Here is a 19,577-nt window from a genome sequence, read left to right as displayed (position 1 = left end):
CTAATCTTCATTTATGCTCATTAACAGTGAAGAGAGATGCTATCCTTTGTTGTTATTGTTGCTTTTCTTAAATGTATGTACTTTGGCCTGCAGTTACCTGAACCAGCACTTGGACAAAAATGTTGGATCAGGACTTTGAGAAACTATTTAAATGGATGCAGTGAGACAGAGCCGGTGCCAGTGAAGCTGCACTGATTTATACAAGCTGTGGATCTGGCCTATGAATTTCATTTCTGACAGTAACCACTATTACAGCACAGTCAGGACTTTCTACAGGCATTCTTCATGACACAGAGCACTGGCTCAGCATCCATAACTAATTTGGTGTTGAATGAAGCGATCGCTATGCACTGAATTGATATTGAGACTTCCCATTGAGAGAACATTCCAAAAATAGCAAAATTCAGTATGTGTTCAGAAAAATAGGACCTTTCACTCAGAAGCATAAAAAGTCAGGTCATTTTAGTTGTAGTATGAAGTATGGATCTTTGAATTTTACTCTTGCTTTTGATGATTGTGCCACTGTATAATGGGCAGCGTGGCATGGCCAAGGATCGTTGGATTGAAAATGGAATTGGTCATTATTCCTTGCAGTCTACAAGGAAAGTGAAGCAAAGCCTAGTTCAAAATCCTTGAATCAACAGTCTGAAAATCAGAATTTCACAAGGACAGGAGTAGTTCTGTATACCAACTTCCAGGTATACTGTCTGCTGTTTTTGTACTGTATGTTCATATTGTTCAGCAGTGACTGATAAAATTCCTCTCACTTCCTAGTATGTTCTTACTTTGCCTTTTGGGAGATGAAGAATAACATCCAAGAGCAATTGAATATGGTCTAGTAAGTGCATTTCTCACTCTTAAGTACGGCTTGTTAAATTTCATTTTGAGAAATGAAGCTGTATTTAGTATAAATGTGAGGGATCCTGGTGAGAAGAAAAGCACCCCAAAGCGTTAAAAGAAAAAATCTTTTCTTTTTGCTGCTATATAATTTTAAACTCAGCAATTTGTGCTACACTTAAGGGAAAAAAAGAGATTGCTGAAAACCTGGACACCAAACTGCAGGTAAATTAAATTTTAAAATAAGGATTTAGTATTCTATAAGAAGGAGAAATGAATTTTGTCAGTTCTTAGAAGATCCTTAATTAAATTGAAAGGTGCCTTACTATGCTACTTTTATACATTAAGGAGTAAGTATTAAACTGATTTGCTGACTTCAGTATACTGAAGTCTTGCTGGGCTGCTTTGTAGAGCTGCAGAAAACGTTCCCTCTTTAAACATGTAAATATGTAGAGTATAATGAGAAGATTTTAATATAGCCTTGCTCCCTTTTTGTGGTTACCTATAGAGTGTACTCTAAATCCTGGTATTTGCCACTGAACATTAATTTGTTACCTGTTTTAGTAAGAAATGTTGCTCAGGGCAGTCTGGACAGCAGATACTGAATGTTAATAGATCCCACCAAATGTTGTTACTCTCTGAGGAAGAGGTAAGATAATTGATGGCTGTTTCCCAAGTTATCTCTCACACCCTGTCTCACTCAGGACAAGTATCAGGGGAAAGACACTGTCTGGAACATGCTTCTGCAAATACTGATATAAAGATTATCAGTGTGCTTAGCTTACTGTTAGCTAAAGCATGCAGGGTACCAGCCTCTTCCCATTGGATACCTAGTTTGTGTCTCTCCTAAAAAGGATCCATTGCATCTGCTGAAAGAAATGGAAAGTTACAAGAAACTATTTTGTCAAATTTGTAAAAGCTGATTGTTCTCCCAATCTAATTCTACACCAGTGTTCTAGTGCTGTTCTGACAGAAATATCTGTTCTTAAACATGATAGAAGTGAATGAGAAATCCACCCCACTTGGAGTAAAATCCTTTTCCAAATATGTATTTTCCAAAACACTAGGGAAGTTTAATTAATTTATGTCAAATTTGAGCATGGCTATATTGGCCACTTTTCTAAACTTTTCCTTTGATTTCAGTTGAAGACAGCAGCCTTCAGTATTCCTTGAAATAATATGATAAATTATAAAAAACCTGCTATGAGTCTCTCCAGGAATACTTAGGTTTCAGCAGGAAATAAAGTAACTGTGATAGATAGAGAGAGATGGATGGATGGATGGATGGATGGATGGATGGATGGATGGATGGATGGATGGATGGATGGATGTTTTTCAATGAAGGATTTAAAATACAGGAAAAAGTTAATATATAACTCTAAGCTAAAACTTCTTAAATTTCATCCACACCAGACATCATTGTAAAAGAGGAGATAATAACCTCTCTTTCCTTGATGTGGATTATGTCTGCTGTTTTTATTTCATAATTTTGATTGTAACCCTATAATTTATTGCAATAAGGAAGAAAAAAGAGAAAAAGAAAGTAAATACCTCAATTATTCAGAAAAAGGAAAGTTTATTTCTTGACAACTAAAACAAGGTCCACTCTTAAGGTATGATTACTATTCTTTCAGCATTCAGCAATCAGAATTCTTTATTTCATGGTTAAAACAATTAGTTTTGTCTTTACTATTCCAAGCCTACTATATAAAAGCTCCTTTTTAATAGCAGTTGGCTGTCTGAACCTCTGGATATTCATAAACCCATGAAATTACAGAATGGTTTGAGTGGGATGGGACCTTAAAGATCATCCAGTCCAACCCCCTCTGCTGTGAGCAGGTTACTAGACCAGGTTACTCAAAGCCCCATCCAGCCTGGCCTTGAACAGCTCCAGGAATGGGGCATTCACAACTTCTCTGGGCCTGTTCTAGCCCCTCACAGTAAAGAATTTCTTCCTGATATCTGACCTACGTCTGCCTTCTTTCATTTTAAGGCCACTTTCTCATGTTCTATTATTGCATGCCCTTGTAAAAAACCCTCTCCAGCTTTCTTGTATGCCCCATTTAGGTATTGGAAGGCTGCTCCAAGGTTTCCCAAGAAAGCTTATTTTTCAAGAAGGGATAAGTTTAGTTTAGAGGGTACCAAGGATCACAACCTTCAACTGAAATAAAATCATCTGGTTTCATTGGCTTGAATGAAACAACTCCAGTTTATCCCATCTGGGAAATTGATCTCAGTTCAGACAATTTCCTAGAATTACAGAGAAAAATGTTGCCTTCACTCAACTGAAAAGGAAAAAAAGTTATAAAGAGCAGCCACAGGAAAGTGTTATGTATATCACTTTCTTTTCCCTATATATATTTTTTTTGCCATCATTCCCTCCCAGCTAGTCATAGCTTAGATTTAGATCCATGGCTGCTGTGTTAGAGGAAATTCTTAAATCTGTGCTTGTTCCTTATCTCTGATACACAGCAGCTGTCCTGTCTTCCATTAAATCCTTCTGCTGTTTAGATCCCAGTTCAGAAATCAGGTCTAGTAAAGGAAATCTCTGTGCTTCTATGTGAAGAATGTGAGACAGAACTCCCTGAAGTCTTTGCTGGTTCTAGTTGCTGTGATAACATTTTGTCACTTCCTGAGCTTTCTTAAGCACTGAACATATGAACAGCAGTATGAATAAAGAAATTAAGGTGCTTTTCTGAAGATGCTTGAAACCAAGTTTTAAAACCATTCTTGCAGATCAAAGGCAGACAAAGGCAGACAATTGATTGGTAGTAGCTGCCATTAGACATTCTTGCACAAGCAGAAGAAAAATCTAGAAATTGGCAAAAAAATTCATTTGCCTATAGGCAGATAGCAAAATCCACTCTACAGTTAAGTGTGTAATCTTCCAGTCTAAAAAGTCCACTATGTGATGCAGGTCTGCATGTCATGGCAGTGCTGGGGATATACATGCTGTGTATCACTGATATTTAATTCCAGTTAGCACCTACATTTATCATTGCTTTTAGTAGCTCACTAGTACATGGAACTGGTGTGAAATACTCTGGTGGGAGAGTGTCTGATGATGGCAAAAGTCTTCAGATGCTTCACAGGAGGACTGCATTATCCATGTGCTTTATAGTGCTTACATGGATGCCTGCTAATGACACCTTGGAAATATTTCATGTCCTTGTCCTCATGCATCTTTCTGGAGTAGGAAGAGGAATACACAAGAATCCAGAAAATAATTTTGAGCCAAAGAGAACTAGATACATTAGCACCTTTGTCCTTCAACTGTATTTTTTGATGTGTTCAGGCTAGAGCAACAATTAGAATTCAAAAATTCAGAAAGTACTTTCTTGATAGAAAACAAGTGACTTTCTTGAAGAAAACAAGTGGCTTTTTAAAAATAATGTTGAGGTATCTTTAGGTGTATTAGGTATAGCTATGCATGTAGAAATGCATGAGCTTGAATGAAAACTTTACTGGCTATTGTGTTTAAGTATTATCTTTAACTATTGACCAGATCATGTGTTGCTTATAGTAACTCTGTATCTTTCAATGAACAGAATGAAAAAAATAACCTGAATTCAGTGCTTTTGTCTTTATCAGTAATGTTCTCCTCTGCTGGAAACTATTTGTTACCATAAGATATGACAGCTGCTTTAAATCAGATGCATTAATATATTGACATTTTAAAATATTGTATTACTGGTTTTTTTATAGCCGACTTTTATGTATAGGAACTCTTTTTTAGCTTTCTCAGTTACTATTTTTTCCTTTTATGTTCTGTGACAGTTTTAATTAAATGAAAATTATATTTTAATATCCCTGGAAACTGTCCTAAAAGAATGTCATCAAAGCCCTAGTGCTTACATCAGCAATAATCTGCAGTTGGCACTATAGAGCAAATTCTTATTGATATATGGCATGGAGTCCTGACTCCACTGAAACCAAATGCAAAACTCCCTTTGGTTCTGTAGGAGGAAATCTTTACCTAGGGTTGTTTCTCATGGAACTAGTTAAAAATGCAAGTGTGTGGTGAGCTCATGCACATAGAATACTGTATCAGCATTTAAGAGTCTGAACAGCTGAACAAGCGGGCAGCACTGCTGGTACTGGGCATTAGAGCCTTTTGGTAACTTGAAGCAGATACACAGCACTGTAGTAAAAATTATCATCTGCTAAAGTATTATAAGCTAGCTTTCCTGGATCTGATATGACTTTCACATTAGTGTAATAATATTTTGAATTTGGTCAGTGATTTTGACAAGCAGGCTATAAGGAGCCTGCATAGAAAAGATATTCCATTAAATAAAGGTGTATTCATCAATTTTAACACCATGTCTACATGAAAAGTAATCTATTATTTTTCTCTATAAGACTTCCTGTAGTATGCAGTTCCAGAGAGATAACATCTCTTCTATCTTATAATTTATGATTCTTGGATTTATAGGTTGTCTGGACAAAAATAGAATAACTCATATATGTTGCCACATTTTCTCACAAGTTCCTTTAAAGCCTTGGATTTTCACCAAGCTTCATTCAAAGATCTCTTTGTTAATCATCACTTGCTAGACAGATCTATATTACCTATTCAATTCTTGAATCAGATGACATTCTGAAAAGACATGCACTATGTCTTGGATACCTCAAGAAAACACATTGGGATGGATGATACAGGATTTTGCTAGTGTCAGATTTCAGCACATACAGAAACACAATGCTCCAATATTAAGTTACTCCATAATTAATTTAACATTTGAATAAAATTAAAACTGTTAAAATAAAAATACATAATTTTTTTTTTTGTCATGTTAAAGTGGTTGACACAGTTATAAAACTGGACCTAGTTCTGTCTCATTATTTTCGCTTCCAGTGCCTGACTGAACTAAGCTTGCTAAAGGATGTATACTCCCTGTTAAGGTAAAATTCAAATGTCATCTTATATGTGCATGTGTGACCCCATGGTTATGCTTTATACAAAGATATTTGGGGGTTAGTAAACTAATTATTGGAATCTAGAAACTAAAACTTTAGTAATTAGTCACTTTAGACTGAAACTGTTTTTGAAACATTATCCTTCAACAGTACTGTAAACAACATGAGTCTTTGACCAGGTCAGAAACATGTGTTTGTTAGAGAAAAATTGACACTTGAGGAAAATAGCTAATGAAAATGAAATTTGTAGCATTTATATCAGTCTGACCTCATGGCAGGGAAGGTCATGGAGCAGATTGCCATGAGTGCCCTTGCACAGCATGTATAGGATACCCAGGGGATCAGGTCCAGCTAGGATGGGTTTAGGAAAAGCAGGTCTTGTTTCACCAACCTGATCTCCTTCTCTGACAAGGTGACCCACCCAGAGGATCCAGGAAGGGCTGTGGATGCTGTCCTCCTGGAATTTAGTAAAGCCTTTGGCACTGTCTTCTGCAGCATTTTCCTAGAGAAACTAACTTCCCATGGTGTGGACAGGTGAACCATTCATTGGGTAAAAAAATCTGTCTAGGTGGCTGGGCAGGGAGAGTGGTGCTAAATGCATTTAGATCTATTTGGTCTTCCCTTTCCTTCTTCAGCTACTGAAGCTGGTTCTCTGAAGGTGAACTCTTGCTCTTTTTCAAGGGCTTTACATTTCCTTAGTTGGATAGCTCCAAATTATAATGAATGCCACATTTTGCTGGTTATACAATCCTATGGAAGGAATTTTCTTTCAGCTTTTATCATTATAGTAATTTTATCATTATCTGTTGGAAGGATTGTACTGTGTCTCAAGTGATCTGGACTGATGTCTGTGTTTTTTTGTTTGGGTAGAAGAGTCCAATGAGTTTCATGTAGGAGTAGCATTATAAATTGCAATTTCAAACTCCCAAAGTATTTATGCACATTTGCCATTTATAATGTCAGCAACTTGCAGCAGATACTTGACAATACACCTATTGCATCTGGCCAGCGTGGAGTGTGAACTCATGTTTGCAAAGTGTCTTATATACACATCCTGAATTTTGGTAACTAATTTAATCCATTATTGCCTCAGTTTCTTCAACTGTATAAAAGAAAAATATTACCTGTCTTTTTCCCAGAGGCCTTGTGAGGGTGTGTTTATGTTTGATATCTCATACAGCAATCCAGGGAATGACGGTTGACGCCAAAAACTCCCCTTGATGTGCAAAGGGCCCTGGGGTCACTACATTCAAGCAATTGCCAATAACACAACTCTCAGGTCAAAGTTTGCTGTTCAGATCCAGGAAAATACTTGTAAGTAGTTGTTATAGTCCCCCTGAGTCACCACATAGTTTCACTCTTAATTTTATTTCACTAGCTGCCTCCTAAATTGAATTGAAACATTCTCCCACTTGTGATATTTAAAGGTGTACAAATGCTGTGCACAAGAGAACCTGTGACCTGTTCATTGCCCAGCAGTGATAGAGCTGGTAATAATGTGCTTGCTATTCTGGCTGTACTGCACTTTGGTAACACCTAGGGTTTAATTGAAATACACCCTGACATTGGTTTTGTTCATGAAGCATAGAATGGACATAATTACTATGAATCTACTGAGGGATATTATGGCAAAATGTCGTATTACTAATTTTGGCTCCTCACTCTCATTGGGGAAAAAAAAAAAAATCACAGATTTCAGTAAAAAACAATGTGCTGCAGTTTCATAGAAGTCCTAAAACAAGTAATTTTCCAAAAAATTAACTTCTTATATTTCTCTCTACCTATTTTTTCTTTCAAAACACTATCACAGTAGGATAATTGCATTGCCCCTAACAGTTTCATATTCCTTCATAATTAAATAAACAGCTTGTAAATTGCAGACCACAAAGTGCCTGTGTTCCACTCTTACCTTAAGGGGTTTCCATAGTTACAAGGACAAGAAGTTTAACCATCATTTGCCAGACCCAAGGCTATTTGCAGCCTTAACTTTTTAATTCATGTCTCTTTTTCTCTTTGTTGCTTTGTTTATTAACAGAATGAGGGAGTAATTTGGACTCAGTTAGCCACTACAAGTGCAATGATGCAAAATGGACTCTGGTGGTTTAGTGTGTTGTTAGCTGGGTATGTTTTTCCCAGAAGGTATTTTGAAATAATACAAATTAACAATACAGCCTATGGTTATCAAGGTTATGAAATACCTATAAAGCACTTCTTCAACTCAGCATCAAATAATTTAGCAGTTAAAAAAGGAAAACAGGAAAACAGCCTTCCTGACACATCATCATGGCATAGAAGTATTTAGGCAGATACCTATTTTAAATAATACTGCAAAAAAATATTGATGTAGGTTTTCCATGGCTGCTTTAATATAATTTCCTTTCATCCCTCAGTCTCCTCTGTTTTACATAATACAAAGCTCATTTTGAAAAACTGCAGTTATTATTGTACAAACTTGATCTTTTCATACCACTGAAATGGACAGTTCTCTGATTTGCTGATATCAAAGTAATCTCCAAGTTTTCTAAATTTACTTTGGCTATTACCAGGGTGTCTCTGTTGCCAAACTGTAGAGAAGTATAGACAACTGCTACTGCATTACATGTTCATCAAACTAAAATATTTTTGTCTTTTTATGTATGTTATCTGCTGATGTCCAGAGCTCAGCAAGGCGACAAGATTATTCAGCCTTAGTACATTCAGTAGACAAGTGCAAATATTGTAATTTAGGAAATAATATTTTGGACTTTAAAAACTAGATTCAAATTTTCTTAGGTTAGAAGGAAACTTTCTTAAGTCCAAGTATATACTCTACTTGTTTGTTTGTTTGTTTGTTTGTTTCTCTTCATTACACTGGCTACATTCGTATATGACTTCTTAGGTTGTTCTCACCTTACATTTCCCACATCTCTTTTTATCATTTGTGAGTAGTGAGAAAACCTGAAAGTAGTCAGGGCTAATACCTTGGATTCCATGAGCCTTACACATTTTTGCCTTTCCATTTTTGAAAAGACACAGACTTTATTATTGCATAAAGTAACAGTTTTTTACCTACAGTTTGAAATGTTCTAGTACATTTTTTAAAAAGATGTTAATTTGCAATTTAATGTTTCCACTTATAAAAATTGACCGGACCAAAACTAGTTTGTTTGAAATAAAGTATCACTGTACTGTGTCTAAATAGATGTTCAATTGCCCTTAAGACCAAAATATGCTATGGTATTTCAAAAAATGACCCCAGTATGACATGAGTAAAACCTGCACTGTTTTGGACCAGTGCTTCCAAACAGCATATAGTTTTTATTAAGGGTTGTTTTTGTGCTAATTTTGTTGTGCTTCTCAGATGCCTTCCTAACATGGATCTGTGATTTTAGTTAGATAATGAATGAAAAAATAATTTAAAAAGCATAGGTTTAGAAATAATGCAGTTTAATTATTGCTCACTGAGATATTTCTGCCATAAGAGATGAAAGTCTTGAAAGTCTTGTTTGACTTCCTCTTATATCATGGTTGGCACATGAGGTGCCGTGGCAGACTTCTGTAATTAAGAGAATTTTATTATCAGGCTATTGTAAAATTTCCATTGTTCAGTTGCCTGTTTTCCCCTACATAAATATCTGTCCAAAAGGAGATATGAGATGAAACAAACAACAAAATGACTGAGAAAATGTATTTAATCAACTGAATTAGTGAAGCAAAATGGAACTTCAGTAACCCAGGGGGATCAGTGATGAGGTAGAAAACCTTTTTACCTTTATGTAATTGGTTTGAATCAAGCCCAAATCAATACAGAACAAAAGTTCCTAATGTCTATACGAGGTCTCAAGAAAATGAATCCAAATTAACTTTGAAAAGGGACTAGCTGAACTGCATTACATCCTTTTATGGACACTCTTAATTGAAGTTACAGTGGCCTTGATTCAATTTAGCTTAAATTAAATTCTAAATAAGAATGTCCACACTAAGATTTAATGCAATAGAATTAACCCACTTAAAAGTGAATTCCAATTAAAATTCTAGAATGTTTCTGGGTGCACTAGAACCAAGCTGTATTGTGGTGGCTTTTATGAAGGAATTTTAGCTCATCATGAATAGCTCATAGATTGCTCCTATTCATGCAACTGTGAACAGTCTGAACAGAGAAGTTAGGATTGTTTTGTCCTCATCACCCTTGGAGTGACTCCCTGGAGTGGCATCCAGGGAGAGGAAAACAAAAAATATAATTCCTCTTAAGATATCTAAGTTTATCCTAAAGAAATATTCATTACATATTTGATTTTACCTTGAAATTAGTCTTACTGAGGGTACAAACTGTGAATGATGCTTAAGAGTAAAATTATATTTGTAAATAAAGAGAAATACCAAACTTATTGAGGTTCAAACACTGTAAAATATCCTAATTTCTAGCTAAAATGCAAATATTTTAGCTTGGACCAATGTGCACTCAGATTCTCATTTTTAAAAGGATTATTTCATGTTCTTTTCTTTTAACTGATGTAAAAGAGAAAATTTTAAACCTTAGGAAGAAATGAAAGAGGAAACATGAAATCATGCTGGAAAATGAGGTGGGTGAAATAAAGCTGTTTTCTGTGTAACAAAATAAAAGACAAGAAGAAAAAGGCAGACTGGGTCAAGCTCACCCTTGATTGAACTCCTCTGAAATCAGTGGTGATTCAGGAGGATTGAATGTGTCCAATCACATTTAGGTCTTTCAGATCACTGTCTTAGTGATTCAGTTGAGTCTTGAAAGGCTTGCAGGAGAGAACTAGGAAGTATCTATGGTACAGCAATATCCACTCTGCCTCCTACACTTGAATGCTTCAAGGGGCCACAGAACTATGTCCCAGAGCAAAGCAGCGAAAGATGCAAAGAGGAGAATAATTTGCATTGTGAGTGCTTTGATTTGTCTGGCCTCATGAGTAATTAGTTTGCATTGCAGGGCTGTCTATCTAGCCTGCTTTGGCCTCCATTGTATTTAACTAAAAATAAAATAAAAAAGAAATAGATAAAAACTGCTGGGTTTTGAAACTCACAGTATTTTAGACATTATTGCTATGGCTCCCTTAACTGTTGTTGAGACTTTTAAAGTCCTATAGCAGTGAAAAGGGAAAACTGATTTTTAACGATGTAGATAAAGTTACCCAGTTCTATAGTCATAGACATGGGATTTCATTGTAGATCAGTCTATTCTAAAAAAGTCTGACCGGAGCCAACCCATGAAGAAATAAAAATAAGATTAGGGAAAGGAAACCATTTAAAAATGGTAAACCTACTGTTAACCATTTCACTGATTTTGCATGATGATTCGTTGCAGTTGTCTGTTAAGGGCATAGCACGTGTTCCTTTGGTAGTGACAAAAGCATCCCATGGAAAAAGAGAAGAGTGTCATTGTACTGTGCAGGGGCAGGGAACAGCATGCAAAGTGCTTGCACTGCTCTTGAACTGAGAGCTCAAGTCCTTGAGGGTTCAGCCAGGTGGAAAGGTATTTCCAGAGAGAAAAGGGGGGAGGTGAGGTGGGCAGGAGATTATGGTGAGTGAATCCCTGGCAGTGTGGCTCCATTGGCCCAACCCTGCACAGCCATATGGGGACACACATGTGAGGCTGCTGGAGCATTTGCAGAGCAGATGTTGGTAGAGCATTTCTGACCCCGGTGGAGCTCCCTGCCCACAGCTCAGTCTCTATTCTGGGACAAAGGCTAACCCTCGTGTGTCTCACTGCTTTGTGGAGCTAAAGCATATTGTGTGCGCGTCTACACTGAAATTCCCTTGGCTGCTTCTGCTGCCATTGCTGCCAAAAGGGGATCAGTCTCAGGTCCTTGGAGCTTTCAGAGTTCCTGAAAAGAGAGTCAAAAGAGTTACTTCTGCATAAGGTCATCCTGGGATTTGGACCTATTTTTACTGCTGTGCTCCAAGCTCTGTTCCATACAGAAACTATTTCCAATTCTCTGGTGCTGATGCTACCGGAAGAGACTTCCCAGCATAATTAGCTGCTTGACGCACCTAGCTCCTCTTCACATGTTTGGAAATCTGCTGTTCAATTTGCAACTGTAGAGTGGCTTGTTCTCTGAAAAAATGCAGATATCATTGCAAAGGGTTTTTCTCTCAGAAAACCTCTTTAAAAGGGTGTGAGGTACAGCATACATAACTCTGCTATATAGAGTGAAGCAAAGATGCATTTTCTGAATGCATCCACATATTTTTCAACTTGAAAAAATTTGAAAAAACTGATTTGAATGCTTCTCATCCTGAAACTCTCTGGGACATGGCTGAGGGAGGGCTTTTGTGATTTAACAGTTCTTCAGCTGAGACAACTGTGATCACTTTGTGATGATGTAATTTTACTGTGATAGTTTAAACATCTGACACTTGATAAATTCTGTCTATATTTTCAATGCAGCACATATAACATCACATCTCCATTTTTTTCATGACAGTGGTACAGCATGAACCAAAGTGTGCTAGATCATACTGCATCTTAAACCATATATTGGGATAAAGCCATGGCCTTTGCACTGCACAGCTCTGCTGCTGAGACAGTTTTTCATAGACACACAGACAGGACAGAAAGCAAAGCATGAGTTGCCAACAGCAACTAAACTGCCAGCTAAGGGTCACTGGAGCTTGGGGAAATATTTTTGCCACCTGCCATACCTCATTAGACAGATCTTTGCAAATGGCATGGAAGTTCTCTTTTGTTATCCAAGATCCCCATTACAGGAAAAGCCTTCAGCAATCAGAGGGAGCACAGTCACTTTCTCCTGGTAGTATAGCAAAAGGAGAGCAAAGCACATCAGACCCAAGACCTAATTACAAAAAAAAAATTTAAAAAATGGAGGTAGTATTACAAGGCCCATAAAGAAGGCACCTGTGCATGCGCATTTGGCAAAGTTACATTTCAGTAGGGTAACCACAGCATCCTCCAAGCTGTCTCTAAGGAAAGAGGCACTGAGCATAGCTGCAGAGGTAGATTAGCCCTGTCATTCCTTGCTTCATCTTCTGCACTGGATCTTAAGAAGGCAGGGCTTTCAGCTCAGAGGAAAATGTGTAGTACATTGAGAGTAACAGAGAGTCGATAGGCTATAGAGAGGAGAACGTGCATATCAAATGTCAATTTAAAAAAAAAGATTTTTTATTTCCGTGAAAATAGAAAACAAAATGAACAGCTCTCCATATATGTCTGGGAATGTCTCCATGGCCATAAAGAGAATATACATTACTGTGCTAAAAACCAGATAATATATGCTGTGGTAATTAGAGCAGTGCCACAGACAGACTTAAGGCCATGTTTGGAAACACATTTGATAATTTCACTGTGTGTAGGGAACTGACTGTGCAGTAAGGAAATTCTTAACATTTTAAACTAAATTTTTAGTCTCTACAGCAGAGGGCACTAGTGATATTGAATTAACTGTAGAGTTGCTATTTTGGTACTAGGAAAATGAAAAAAAAAAACAAACTTAGAAGACAAAGAGGTCAACAAAGACTAAAGAACTGGTAGATGGTCTGTGTTCCATGTGTGGGCTTGCAAAGCTGAACCTTCCGTGTCTCTAGCATAAATAGGAATTGAATAGCAAATTACTCTAGTACAGAGCTCCAGATGGATCTGTATGTAAAGCCCATTAAAATATTTCCATAACACCCTTCAAGGCTTTAAATTAATTTTCCACAGTTATTTTGTGCTGGCTAATTTTTTTTCCAGGGTATTTCCAAGATATTTATGATTTAAGATTGCCCTGATATGAAATACCTGCCCCAAGACTTCCTGAATATTTAAGCTCTGAGCCCTGAAAAACAACCAATATAAAAGAAAAGATATTTTTACAACATTCTTCCAGCTACCAGGAATCTTACTGCCATATGTCAGCTTCATGCAAACCTCAGTAGCTGAAGTGAGGACTAGCAAGGTATTGCCTAATATATTTTCTGCTGGTCATGATCACTTTTTTGGATCATCATCTCCTCTGTACTTTAGCAGCACCAAGTCCACTTAATGTGGTCTTGTCCTAAAAAGTGCAGTTTGCTTCCTATACTAACAAAGAACAGGGCAAAATGACAAGTAATATAAATAAATCCAAAGTTAAATCCAATGGTGGCTGCAAAAGCTAAGATTTGCTCTCACTGCCTCCTGGAAAATGTTGCAGAGGGATGGCAATATGGATATTCTCTACTTATATATTAAGCAAGATACAGCTTAGGCACAGAAAGATCAAACATACCAATACATGTGAAAACATATCTAGAACTTCGTATTCACATATCATAAAATGGTGATCCTGTCTTCAGAATTATAGAGTCAGAGAAGCTATCAATTAGTCAGTAGCCAAACCTGTATTCAGAGTATGCACAGATTTGAATTTTACAGAAACCTGACCGTGTCAGATTTCCCTGGAGGTCTTTGATAGATGGTTCTACTGAGGCATATGTTTGATTGAGACATCCCTAGCACAGGACTAGGGAGAACAGTAAATGTAAAAGCCACAGGCGATTTTGGCCTTCAGTTCAAGGAAAAAGCTGTTCCATGTGAATGATTCATTGTTTCAGTCAATAACAAAAATAGGAAGGATATAGGGAATTTATCACAAGAAGATAAAAGCATTCCTTTCAAAAATCTTTTTTGCAACTGAGACATGTAAATACTTTGGTTTGGGTTAGAAAACATTTACTGATCAGTCTCATTATTGGATAATTTATTTGTTGTCATAATGTACTCAAGTGAAATGATTTTTTTCTCCATGGAGCATGTGTGTAGTGATGAAATGGGAAGATTTTCTGGATGAAGAGCTAGGTGAAGGAAATGTTGGGAGGTACCCTGAGGTTCAAGCAATTGGAACAGGAGGAAAGTGCCTTGGAGTACTTCCAGCTTGGCTTGGGATCATCAGCTTCACGGAGGCTACAAAAGAGTAGCTGAAGGGACTTGGTGCATACAGAGCCTGATGTTGAGGGTGCTTGCTCTCCCATGGCCTTTCTTATTTCTCTGTACTTTTTTGTTCTATAAATGTTGTAGTTTTCCTGGTCCTTCAGGGAATCCAGGATACAGGAATGAGACCAGACAGTCACAAAAAGAAAGGTAGAGAAGCTATATGACATCCTACAAAGCTGGCCTTTAACTGGATTGGTCTGAGAAGATTCCTGTGCCTCTGCAAGCCCAACGTGCTGCCTGTGCCTCACCAGCCTTGTACACAAGGATAACTGGCAGCTCTGAAGGCAAACATAGCAGGCTGAGTTCTCAGGCCAGTTTCAGTGAAGACAAAAACATTGCACCAGTGCAATGGTAAAATAATTAGTTTGTTGTGTTTCTGTGTCTGTTTTATTACTTGTTAATGGAATTCATTATTCAGTCCAAGTCCTTAGGGTATAAGTTTTGGAAGAATTTTGAAAATGAGAAAGGAAAAACAAATTACTGCACCAAAAAAAGAAAAAAAAGTTAAAAATTAAAAAAGGGTGAAAAAAATGCTAGTACAGTCACATTAACTATCACAGATGATGGTTCATTACTATTAAGCAGCAAAATTCATGGATCATACATAGATCACAAGTCTTAACTAAGAGCCCTAAAATTAATATTAGGCTCTAATAGAATTCTTTTGACCACAACGGCAGGTTTTTCTTCATAACTGTGTAAGAAAGATGGGAACTATGGCCTTTTAACCTGCTTTTTGAATATAGTTTTACTGCAGATGGACTTTTGCAAGCAAACTTGAATTTTAGCGGTGAGAGTGTTTCTCCATACATCCTGTTCAGCACCTCTGAAGAGATAAGTGACCTGGTGAGCTTGCAGTGAAAAGGAAGGTGTGAAGAGCGCTGACCCCTCATCTAGTCTAGTACATTATCCTAAGCCCATGAAGCTGATGTTCAGGAGTGCAGGTGTTGGCAGAGGAAAGGGATGGAGGGGTGGCAGCAGTAACATCTAACACTGCAGCCGCAGGGTTCTCCAGAGCCATGGGACAGAAGTGTAAGCTGAAGAGAGAAATGACTTGCTCAAGGTTGCAATACACATTGGTTTCATGAATCTTTCATAACAAGAATGATGTTTTATAAATAGCACATATAGAGAGATCAAACATACAGATACAGCCCAGAATTTTTAGTTCCCTTCACAGTTTTTTTACCATTATATTGGCTTTTTCTGCAGTAAATTATTAAAAATGAGATGAGAAAACTTGCTAGCTCTGCACCCTTATAACAGGTTTTTTAAAAATGCAGAAATGTATTCTCAAAAACACATTGTCTGAATATTCAATTAGAAAAAAAAAAGTGTTTCATTAAATGAATTGCTGTGAGATGAAAGTTAATATATTTTCCTGGTTTGGTGGTTTTTTGGTGGGGTTTTTTTTTTTGGCTTTTTTTTTTTTTTTAAGAAAAGTTTCTAATTTTTACAAAAAATGAATCAGTTTGGAGCCTGGAGTGGAAAACTGTTGCCTTATGGTATTTTGTTTTAATGAATATATATGTACTACCCATCTGGGTGCTCTGGGTTATAAATATGCTTTAAGCTCACTGTAATTTCTAAGACTTCACTTTTGGCTGATTTATAAGAAATTTCATTAATCTCGGCAACAGAGGAATCTTGAACTGAGCAGCAGATTGAAAATGAACTGAAGGCTGGGGACTATAAAAACTGCCACACATGAATCAGTACTGAAGTTCTTAAAATGGTAGTGATCATTTGTAGTGTGAAGGTCTTTTTTTCCCTTTGCAGTAAGAATTTTTTGAGAGTTTTTTCAAGGTGCCAATGAAACTGACAACCCTGCAGCTACAAGGGCTATTTTTCAGCATTTGAATAAATGGCTATTCTCATTTCTGTGTTCAGTACACATTTGCTAATGAGTGTTTCTCTGCTGCTGGTGCCAAACAAAAGAATTGAAGAGGCCATATCATTAAATTGGATGATGCTCAGTATGCTTCTTTATTTTATTTATTTATTTATTTATTTAATTCTTATAGGCAAGATCTTGCCCTGTCATCTGCATAACATTCAATTTTGGAGACTTAAACTTGATTCAGGAATCATGTTTGGACAGACAGAGAATTTTATCCATACCATGAACTTGCTTTTCATATTATCTGTTCTCTTGCAATGTGTAAAAAAGGTTAACACCTTGAATACTCTGATAATTCCTATCTTAGCAGAATCCTATGTTGCTAACTTTTGCCTTTTGAGATGCTTGTCCTTTCTTTCAACTCTCCCTGAGTTACATTTCTTTTAGGTATTCATTGTGATTGAACTTCTTATCTGCCATCCACCTGCATACTCTGTACATTGGAATGTGCAGAAGAACTAATGTATGGCTATTTCTTATCTCATTGCCAGTTGCAGCTGACATACATATCTGTACTGAAACATAATATTAGAAATTCTATACCTGTTCTCACTGTCGAATTTTGAGAAATTGGTAGAGTTGACTGAAAGGACTTGAGAAGCCTTTGTTGAGAGAACACAATTATTCGAGATTAAATTAATGTTCTCCTTCTCATTTCTTCCTTTCTTTCAGACGATTCAAACTCCAGAAGGACCAACACCAAATAAATTATGAATGTTGAACAAGATGACCTTACATCCACAGCAGATAATGATAGGTCCTAGGTTTAACAGGGCCCTATTTGACCCCCTGCTTGTGGTGCTGTTGGCTCTTCAGCTTCTTGTGGTGGCTGGTCTAGTGAGGGCTCAAACTTGCCCTTCCGTCTGCTCTTGCAGCAACCAGTTCAGTAAAGTGATTTGCGTACGGAAAAATCTTAGAGACGTGCCAGACGGCATCTCCACCAACACCCGGCTACTCAATCTCCATGAGAACCAGATTCAAATCATTAAAGTTAATAGCTTCAAGCATCTGAGGCATCTAGAAATCCTGCAGCTCAGCAGGAATCACATCAGAACAATTGAAATAGGGGCTTTCAATGGTCTGGCCAATCTCAACACTTTGGAACTCTTTGACAATCGTCTGACCACTATCCCAAATGGGGCTTTTGTATACCTATCAAAACTGAAGGAACTGTGGTTGAGAAACAACCCCATTGAGAGCATCCCTTCTTATGCTTTTAACAGAATCCCTTCTCTCCGGAGGTTGGATTTAGGGGAATTGAAAAGGCTTTCGTACATCTCAGAAGGTGCCTTTGAAGGTCTGTCCAACTTGAGGTATTTGAACCTTGCCATGTGCAATCTTCGAGAGATTCCTAACCTTACTCCGCTTGTAAAACTGGATGAGTTAGATCTTTCTGGGAATCACTTGACTGCAATCCGGCCAGGTTCTTTCCAAGGGTTAATGCATCTTCAGAAATTGTGGATGATACAGTCCCAGATTCAAGTGATAGAAAGGAATGCTTTTGATAACCTTCAGTCACTTGTAGAGATCAACCTGGCACACAACAATCTAACACTGCTGCCTCATGACCTGTTCACGCCGCTCCGCCTAGAAAGGATCCACTTGCATCACAATCCTTGGAACTGCAACTGTGATATCCTTTGGCTCAGCTGGTGGATTAAAGACAAGGCACCCTCCAACACTGCATGCTGTGCCCGTTGCCACACGCCCCCCAGTTTAAAAGGAAGGTACATTGGTGAGCTGGACCTGAATTACTTCACATGTTATGCTCCAGTCATAGTGGAGCCGCCAGCAGACCTCAACGTCACGGAAGGCATGGCTGCAGAGATGAAATGCCGGGCATCGACCTCCCTGACCTCTGTATCTTGGATTACTCCAAATGGATCTGTAATGACGCATGGGGCGTACAGAGTTCGGATTGCTGTGCTCAGTGATGGCACATTAAATTTTACCAAGGTAACCGTGCAAGACACGGGTTTGTACACATGCATGGTGAGTAACTCTGTTGGGAATACCACGGCTTCTGCCACGCTGAATGTGACCGCCCTGGATAACCCCGGTTACACGTACTTTTCAACCGTCACGGTAGAGACTGTGGAACCTTCTCAGGATGAGGCACAGACCACAGAGCAGGTTGGGCCCACACCAGTTACCAGCTGGGAAACCATTAACATGACAACCTCACTCACTCCACAGAGCACAAGATCAACAGAAAAAACGTTCACCATTCCTGTGACGGACACAAACAACGGGATCCCAGGAATAGATGAGGTTATGAAGACTACCAAAATCATAATTGGTTGTTTTGTGGCTATCACTCTCATGGCTGCTGTGATGCTGGTAATTTTCTACAAAATGAGGAAACAGCATCACCGTCAGAATCATCATGCTCCAACACGGACTGTAGAGATCATTAATGTGGATGATGAGCTTACAGGTGACACACCCATAGAGAGTCATTTGCCCATGCCAGCAATAGAGCATGAGCACTTAAATCACTATAACTCTTATAAATCTCCTTTCAACCACACAACAACAGTTAACACAATAAATTCAATACACAGTTCAGTGCATGAACCGTTATTGATCCGAATGAACTCGAAAGACAATGTTCAAGAGACTCAAATCTAAAACATTTATGACATTAAGGGGTGGGGTGGGGGGACAACAAAAGATGGTTTATAAAACAAATGACACAAATGACTGGGCTAAATCTACTGTTTCAAAAGTGTCTTTACAAAGAAAAAGAAATTTATTTATTAAAAATTCTATTGTGATCTAAAGCAGACAAAATTATGTGTATTCCTCAGAACCTGTTTTTGCTGCAGTTATTTACCCTCCTCGTTCCCGTTTTCCTGCCCAACCTACCCTGACTCCCATTTGCCATATTTTTCATAGGAGATCTTGATTCCCTAAAAGAACTGATCTAGGAAATTTTGTAAGAATTCTGTTACACTTTGGGAATTTTTATGGTGAATTCTAGTGGTGAGATTCGGTCTATTT

General features: G+C 37.7%; 1 protein-coding gene across 2 annotated transcripts in view; it reads left to right on the top strand.

Moving 5' to 3' along the window:
* LRRC4C (leucine rich repeat containing 4C) overlaps positions 1–19,367 on the top strand; it is a 90,344-nt gene extending 70,977 nt beyond the window's left edge. For both annotated transcript variants that reach the window (XM_059849266.1, XM_059849265.1), the window contains one exon: positions 17,247–19,367. In XM_059849266.1, the coding sequence (XP_059705249.1) occupies positions 17,289–19,205 (1,917 nt within the window). In that variant the 5' untranslated portion in view covers positions 17,247–17,288 and the 3' untranslated portion in view covers positions 19,206–19,367. The remainder of the gene's footprint in view (positions 1–17,246) is intronic.
* The last annotated feature ends 210 nt before the right edge of the window (positions 19,368–19,577 follow it).

Source organism: Haemorhous mexicanus, chromosome 6 (genome assembly GCF_027477595.1).
Source record: "Haemorhous mexicanus isolate bHaeMex1 chromosome 6, bHaeMex1.pri, whole genome shotgun sequence".
NCBI lineage: Eukaryota > Metazoa > Chordata > Aves > Passeriformes > Fringillidae > Haemorhous > Haemorhous mexicanus.
The sequence above is the reverse complement of the archived record's forward strand: the minus strand, read 5'-3'. Positions and strand labels throughout refer to the sequence as shown.